The 8,635-nt window shown below is 40.6% G+C and overlaps 1 protein-coding gene across 2 annotated transcripts in view; it reads left to right on the top strand.

Moving 5' to 3' along the window:
• The window catches only part of DLG2 (discs, large homolog 2 (Drosophila)), a 671,422-nt gene extending 663,081 nt beyond the window's left edge, over positions 1-8,341 (top strand). For both annotated transcript variants that reach the window (XM_009323461.1, XM_009323460.1), the window contains 4 exons: positions 279-451; positions 1,152-1,261; positions 7,129-7,220; positions 8,235-8,341. In XM_009323461.1, coding sequence (XP_009321736.1) covers positions 279-451; positions 1,152-1,261; positions 7,129-7,220; positions 8,235-8,341 — 482 coding nt within the window. The remainder of the gene's footprint in view (positions 1-278; positions 452-1,151; positions 1,262-7,128; positions 7,221-8,234) is intronic.
• Positions 8,342-8,635: the final 294 nt, after the last annotated feature.

Genomic DNA, 8,635 nt, shown 5'->3' with positions numbered 1-8,635 from the left:
TTCTGAAGAAAAGTGGAATTCTGGTAAACCCTAATTTTATGTTAGTCTGTAAGTATTGATTGGAGGTAAACGTCAGAAGGTATTACTACAAAAAGACAGCTTTATTGTCATAACTCCATTGAAAACAATATGTAGCAGCCAAAGATCTGCTCCGAGATGTGGAGCACCTCCACTTACAGTAGACCCAGCATTGTCCACTGAGCAAACCTTAATTGCAGCATTTTTTGCATGAAATGTATTTACCGACTTCTTGATCTTCTGTCTTTTGTTTCATGCAGATACCACACGACCAAAGCGTGACTATGAAGTGGATGGGAGAGATTATCATTTTGTCATTTCAAGAGAACAAATGGAAAAAGATATCCAAGAGCACAAATTTATAGAAGCTGGGCAGTACAATGATAATTTATATGGAACTAGTGTCCAGTCTGTGAGATTCGTGGCAGAAAGGGTAGGTTGACACTAGTTTTATTGACCACACAACATGATCTCTTTTGTTTCCACATTGTATCTCAGACATGATTCTTCTGCCAAAAATATAAAATATCTGCAAAACGGCATCCTAATATTTATAGGCTTTATAATGACTCCACAAGTGGAGTCTCTGACTTTGAATGACAACTTTCTGTACCTGGAGGTAGTGCGATCGATTCAGGGATCTAACACAGCGCCTCAAGTACACCTCAAAACAGCCTTCCCTTTTCCCTCTGTAAGTCAGGTAAATAAACTTATCTCACTTTCACAGAGGCAAAAGAACGAAGCACAGAATGATTAAATGACTTGCCTCGGGTGACACAGGGAGTCTTTGACACAAACAAGAACTGAATTCACCAGTAAGAACATAGACATCCTATTACTTTTCTGAACTGATTTTTCTCATCTCTGAAGAAAATCCTCTCCCCCCCACAAAGTTCATCCCAGTAAAAATAAAAAATGAGTTTGTTCCCATGTCTCCAGTGTATATTTTATATTAGCATCAAAGCAAAGGAAAGAGCGCAGAGGAGTGGAGTGCATGCCCTGGGGTCCCACTTCCCTGGTGTGCCAGTAATGGCCCCGTTCCAGGGCACTGCATCGCAGAATTGCTTCCTGTCTTTTGGCTGATCTGCAGCAAACTCTGCAAAAATAAACACATCCTCATCTGTTTCCAACAGGGCAAGCACTGTATACTTGATGTGTCAGGAAATGCTATCAAACGACTACAAGTTGCACAACTCTATCCCATCGCTATCTTCATTAAGCCTAAATCATGGGAGCCTCTGATGTAAGTATAAACTCCTTCAAGCATTTTATTTTCAGGGTACAGTCTCAAGTGGCACAACACAGGTCTTGAGTCTACATTTTGCCTGTCCTCTAAAATCAGTAATAATGAGATGAAGTGGGAACAGTGGAGACTAGCTCTCCCTGCCTGCCATCCACTGTATCCCGGCATCTCAGGGAGCAAGCCAAAGCTGCCTTTGAACCTTTCACTCTGGGACATACGGGCTTACGTGCTGGACCATGAAGGACTCCCTGCCTGTGCTCAGAGTACTTGTTGCAACCTTTGCAGCAAGTTCACCAAGGACTCATGCAGCATGGCTTGTCCCATCCAGCCTTGGGTGCTCCTGGGGTGTAGAGTCTGGTCACAGGGGACCAACCAGATGGTAAACCTGTGTCAGATTTGCGGTGTGTGCCTCTTCGTCAGCCCTTCATTTACTTGAAGGTCTGTAAGAGGATAGGCAAGGACCCATGGGACTGGAGAGGGGCAAACATAACACTTAAAGAAGGAAAGAGAAGACACCAACTTCAAGCTGTCACCAGGCAACCTAATTTCAATACTCAGAAAAACACTGGGATCCAGGCAACAGTTAAGCAACTCAGATATAATAACAGAGGATAAAAAGGTTCTAAGAGGCAGCCAATGTATGTGTATCAAGAGCAAATCAAATCAGTCTTACTTCCTTCTTTCATGAGATGGATATCAATAATTGTATTGCACCTTGATTTTTGTTCTGGCTCCATGGGACATTCTCAGTAGCAGCTTAGGGAAATAGAGTCCGGAGGGAATCACTAGAGAGTGTGTGTACAACCATACTCAGTCATTGAAAATGGCACTGTTAAACTGGGAGGGTAACAAAAATCCTGCAAGTATATTTCCTGAGCTGTGTCCCTGTTTGAGACTACTTGTTATTTTCATGAATTACTTGAATGATGAATTGGGCAAGTTTGTAAAGTTTGTGAATAATTCAAGGCTGAACAAGGTGGCAAGCACTTTGGAGGATAAGATTAAAACTCAATGTAAAATCAGTAAGATGAAATTAAGCACAGGCAAATGAGAGAAAATTAAATGCACGAGTACAAGCAGGGAATAATTAAGCTATAGCACTGCAGAAAAGCATCTGGCGGTTGGGATGGATCTCACAGGAATATGAATGGATGGATGGATGGATAATGTGATTGCAAAAAAGGAAACTGCCACTGTGGGCTGTATTAACATCAGTGTTGTATAAGGACACAATAGACAGTTATTTTGTTTTATTGGGTATGGATGAGGCCTCAGCTGGAGCGCTGGCCTGGTTCTGAGTTCCACCCTGGAAGTGGAGGAGGAACGGGGGTTACCTAGTGTCAAGGAGATAAGGCTGAGGAGAAAATATGGAAGTGATCTTCATATTGGTTAAAGCTCAGGATAAAATACATTCTGATCAATTGTTTTCCATGTACACTTATGGTAATGCAAGGGTTATCAGCTTAATTTGCTGTGATAGGGATGAAATTTTGAACTCTGTGCCTTCCCCTGACCAAAGGCTCTGCAAATGCCGGATGATGCCATAGGTATCTCTTACACAGCTAAAATGCCAGCATCCCCCCTCCTGCGGCAGATGCGTATCTGGTCACGGTAACGGTGTGCCCACAACCATCAGGTGACGGAGCTGGAGAATGCTAACATGCCCCATCCTTGGGCAGAATGTGCATCCTCCCTGGCCCTGCCTTTTGGTGATAAGGTTGTTGCACGTCCAGCCACATTACGGGGGATGGTGCACAGTATGTGGTACTTGCACAGCCCCATCCTGACCAAAGCCATCTTGGGCTGGATGACTTCTTGCCATTTCTTCCAGCCCTACAATCCAATTATATTCTGATTATGTTGCTGTATAGAAGGGGAAGGGTAGTCTGATAGACTAACTTCTGCATTGATTGTTTTAAGATAGATCTTAACCTACAGTTTTCCCATCCATAAAATATTTCCATTATTTGTTTAATGCTGACGTTGTATCTGGAGTGGAAAAAAAAAAAGTAAATAAAGGTGGCCCCTACTCTGAAAAATACATTAGGCAGAACCAGAAATGTGGCAATAACATAAAGGCTTCATTGATTTGATGTAACAGCAAATCCTTGGACAGATTGACTGAAAAGTGTTATGAAGATGCCAAATATTATGACAATCATCCTGTTATTAAACCAAAGCAATGCTAATATTTCACTTAGGACAAAACAAGTTATGCAGAGTTAGCAGAATTTTCCTTACTGATATAAATCAAAATTAAGCTATTCTTCACTCTCCAAATATAAACCTGACTCAATGTTGACAGTATGGTAGGGACAAACAAACTGAAATCCATTATATGACTTTGAATTCCTTGTTCTGCAAGTACCCTGTGGAAGACAACCTTAATTAGAAATCCAAACTTCCGTGGGACAGCAAAAGTCCTTATATATCAGTACTAGTTTGGGATCTTTTGCAGTAATATGGCTTATATAAATAAATTATGTAAACACAATACAACTCCTGAAAAAAAGAGGAAAATGTAATGAATTCAGGCATTCTAAATTAGTTTATCCCCTGCAGCCTGCTCTCCACAAGTAATCTTTTTATCTAGTTAATCTATCTAATGTGTATTTATCTTATCAAACAGCACCCAAAATTAGTTTCTAACAGAAATGAGAACTCTTTTAATATGAACAGTATCATTCTTTTTAAAGAATTGTCTTGAGAATAATGACATAATTCTGAGACCCTTGCTTGCGAAAATCATTTATTTTATTTTGTAATGAAGCTAAATCACTCAGGGTCTGGCTAAACAAATACATACTCTGATGTAAGTGACAGTAAGTTGTAGGGTGTGCATACATGAATGGATATAACACCTTTCCAATAGATTGTATTATTTTAGTATGGAGAAGTTTAACAAACCAGTGCTCTGTGGGAACAGAAAGAGGACATTTTTATGACAGCGTAACTGTGTTCACTCAGTCTTTTTTATGTATGTAACTACTACAACACAAAAATTATAGGTTTATCTGCCATAATTATTACTCCTGTTCATACAAATGAGTTGAAAGTTAGTGTAATAGCAAAGTAAAAGCATTAAAGACAAAAAATTGCTAATCAGAAGATGCAGAAAAACAAAGTCAAAAGATTTAACTTGCAGCAAAATTAGTACTTAAAGTTGAAGTCTAATTCTCATTTATGCATACGTTCCTTTGCACCCATCTGATAGTGAAGGTACGAAGAGTGCAGGGAGCATAAATTAAGCTTGCACCTGCACTTGAAACTTGGTTATCACTGGTTCTCTGGAAATACCCTACTAACACTAATGACCACAGCAATGGAAGACCATGCGGGCTATTGGATGTAAAAGCAGCCAGAACACATGGCCTGAGCTGGATGTCTCCTGATCCTGCTTTCTTCAATTAAATTCAGCCCTGGCAATCAAATTGCTGTAAAAAAAACCTCCTCCCCTCCTTCCTTCCCTCCTTCCTTCCCTCCTTCCTTCCCTTCCTCCCTCCCTCCTTCCTTCCTCCCTCCCTCCCTCCCTTCCTCCCTTCCACCTCACAGGTTTAATCCCAGAGGCATCCCTGTTGGTACCTCTCAATCAGCCTCTGTCTGTAGAAGAAGAAGGACAGTGGTGGGATCATGGGGATGAGAGCTGGAAGTAATGAAGAGCCTGCCTGGGTGAGCTCTTCACTGGGAGAGGAGGAAAACCCTGGAAAATGTGCCTGGAGGGACAGCTCTTTCCAAGCATTTTGAATTCATCAGCTGTGCAGGTCCCTGGCTAGGAAATAAAAAAACAGAAGGGACTACGGGTTGACAGCACTTTTAATTCATCATGAAAAATGGCCATCGTGGTCCTCCCCTTCCTCCGTCCTCCCTCCTGAAGGCACAGGATGGGCGGAGGCATGAATACAACTCGCACAGTTTTATACACCAGGCAAATCTACAACCTGAAAATGTAATGCAAATTTCTACTTATTTCAAAGTACTTACTATTTTAAATGCTTGTTTATATTTTTATTTGTATTTTCTCCTCTAATATTCAAAGATCTTGAGGAAGACTTCTCAGAAATTTACCAGAAATAGATCTGGAAGGAGGAGGATGTTGTTAGCACTAGAATATTGGCTGAGTGTCCTTAAGATGAAAATGTTAAGTTTGCATAAGAATTTGCAATGGTATGTCCCACTTCAAGACAGAGTTTTGGTTCAGTCACCTAAAGATATGTTCAAGTAGGCGCAGCTAATGAGAAGCCCACTTGAACTCCATTAGATAACGATTTTCCAATAAATAGAATTAGTAGTATTACAAATTTAGCAGCATGACACAGATTGGCATATATTAAACCTATTTATATAATCCGCAAATAACTGTCAGAAATTTTTAAAGAAATCTTTCTTATCCTTCATTTTATAAACCTGCTTTCTGCATTGCATTGGTACTTCCAGAGAGATTTTTTTAAGCAGTGTTCCCAGCTACATAGTTAGTTATATAGACAGACAGCTTTAAGTCATTTCTAGAAATACCTTTTTGCATCCTGGACATCTTACAGGGTGTTTTTCAGAAGCCAGGTAGGAGTTAGCTGTAGCAAGTTCATACTGTTGTGCACATCGTAGATCATTTTTTTATGCACCATCATGCACATAATTTCCTACATGCATCACCCATGTCACACTGTGTACAGGCCATTACCACATAATCATATGATTCAGTGCAAGGCATTAAATCAGATTTATGTAGAACACAAGATGCTCCCTTCTCTTGTTTTCCTAGTTGCCTCAGAAAATTTCCATCACATTTTAAGAAAAATTATTCCATGCTATGAAAAAATGCTAGAACAAGCAAACTCTATTTATTATTGCTAATTAATTTGGATATCTGCAGGCATATACATGTAAGGCAGTGAATGAGTGTGAGCTTGATTCTTTGCAAGTATACAGTGGTATTAAAAGCTGAGCATGCATGGGCAAGACAACTCATTTCTTAAAGTTATTGAATAACGCCTCTGTTGAAACAGAAATGCTCCATCAAATAACAAAATATTGGCAATAACAGAATGTTACTGACACTGTCTATGTTTTTACATTCATTGGTACCCTGTATGTTTTAGAATCTGCAAGACACACTTGACTGGGAATCTCTCTAGTTAATCAGAAAGGACTGGAACAGAGAACATAAATAAATAACTTATCTTAACTCTTCCTGCTGGAAAGACTCAGTTTGATTTCTCACGATATCTGGAACTCATGCCCCCACCTGAACCCAGAAGTCTCCCTGGAAGGCTTGCTGGGTCCTTCCGGGGCTTCCCTACAGGGTTTACAATGACTCTGGCATTCCTTCTACAGGCTCAGGAGTCTCAGTGACTGAATCCTGCCTTTAACCGTGATTTCACTTCCATAGCCCCAGCCTCGGTCAAAACCCAGCTTCCATTTCAGCAGTTTGGGCAACCTTATCCAGCTGAGACAGCCAGCTGTGGGCCTGGGAGATAGAGAGGTTCCTGAAGGAGCTTCAGCTCTGGAGGCAGGAGTGCTCTGAGTGCTCAGGCCTTGAGAACTCCTGGCTCCCAGACTTACGCATGGGTTCCTGATGCCACAAGTCCACCTCAGTTAGCAGTTACCAGATTTGGGCCTCCTATTTTGTTTGGGAATGTAAAGCAGTGAAGCCAAAATAAAAATTTAGTGGAGAAATGGGAAACAGTCTGGAAATGTAGGTTTATACTACATAAGAATGAAATTAAATTTAAAATACTGAAACTGCCCATGAACTGATGGATCAATCACTGCTTGATTCTTGTACCGATCTCAATCCGGCCATCATTCTCTTTTAGAAAGCTGTTCTAGTAAGAATCAAAATTTTTTGATTACCTCCTCTGTGTTTCTAGGGAAATGAATAAACGTCTTACAGAGGAGCAAGCGAAGAAAACCTACGATCGAGCAATTAAATTAGAACAAGAATTTGGAGAATATTTTACAGGTATGTTTTTATTAAAAAACATTTTTTTTCCCAAGGTATAGCCTTTTATTGCAAAACAGCTGGATCAGCTCAGTCTCTGGCCTAGAGTACATATCAGTATAGTGTGCCCACAGTAAGGACTCCTGGCTTGGGACTATTTTTTCCCTGAAACTCAAGGGCAGTTGAGACATTCAACTCCTCAGAAGTTTGATGCCCTGAAGGAATAGTTTTGCATTAATTTGATTCCCTCTCTGACCCAAAACTGCTTTTAACTAAATCAGTACAAATGTTGCATCATTGCATTTGTACAGACCAAAGAATTCCTCACTAGCTCAAGGCAAGAGCTCAAGCTACGGATCATGGGAGTTTTTTCCTGACCTGGAAAAGAAGCAAGACCTAAGACCTGCTCTGGGCCCCAGCATTTCCTTTGGACAGGTTTAGGCAGCTCCCTGCTCGGGGGACTGGTATTTGCGGATAACACTCAGAAGCCCCCAGTTGTCCCTCCACCTGCTGATGGTGACAGTGCACTGCAACTGCAGTTCCAGATTTTTGCTGGGGGGCAAGGAATTTAAAAGCATAGCCACTGTGCTTTGTGTTACAGTTGCTTTACCTTCTGTCACTTTGGACCTGATCTAGTTAACTTTTGCAGCCAAGAGTGAGTTTATTATAACTAAGTCAGGAAAAGAATAGGCTGTAAATCTGCTGCTACTCACTGCTGAAGTAGCTTCTAAATCAAATGAAATGTAAAGCTTGACTTGCAACAGTGGGAACCTACCATGCTGCCTTCCCATGGGAGAGAGCTGCTATTCTCTAAACTAACCTAGCTCAGTCGCCTCACTACAAGCAGTAGGATGGCTCTCTGTCATGGGAAGGTGCCATTGGTTTGAACTTAGTTGCCATCTGCAGGGGTATGACTTTTCCATAATCAATAACATCAGAGTGTGCTAGTATTCCTTCTCATTTCATCAATATCTGACACTGGATGCTGTAGAATGTAACAATTAAAATAAATATTGATATGTTTTCTTACTGCAGCTATTGTCCAAGGAGATAGCTTAGAAGATATATATAATCAATGCAAACTTGTAATTGAAGAACAATCTGGGCCTTTCATCTGGATTCCTTCAAAGGAAAAATTATAAATTAGCCACTGCACCTCTGATTACGATGGGAGAATATTTAGAAGAAAACTATAATATACTATTTGGAGGCTTTCCTGTTTTTGTTGCATTTATGTTCTTTGCAGTCAATGTGAATTTTGATGAATGTACAACACAAAGTGTTTGAAGCCATGAAGGACACTGATGGGTCAAAGGTTAGGAACAAAAAGACTTCTACCATATAAAGCAAATCTGTTGTGTGCTCAGAGCACCAGTTGTACGTATAAACTTTTGACATGGAGACCCTCTGTCAAGGGGAGCTAGCCACCTCCTGTG

Source organism: Pygoscelis adeliae, unplaced genomic scaffold (assembly GCF_000699105.1).
Source record: "Pygoscelis adeliae isolate BGI_AS28 unplaced genomic scaffold, ASM69910v1 Scaffold84, whole genome shotgun sequence".
NCBI classification, from domain to species: domain Eukaryota; kingdom Metazoa; phylum Chordata; class Aves; order Sphenisciformes; family Spheniscidae; genus Pygoscelis; species Pygoscelis adeliae.
This window is presented reverse-complemented; position numbering and strand designations above follow the sequence as displayed.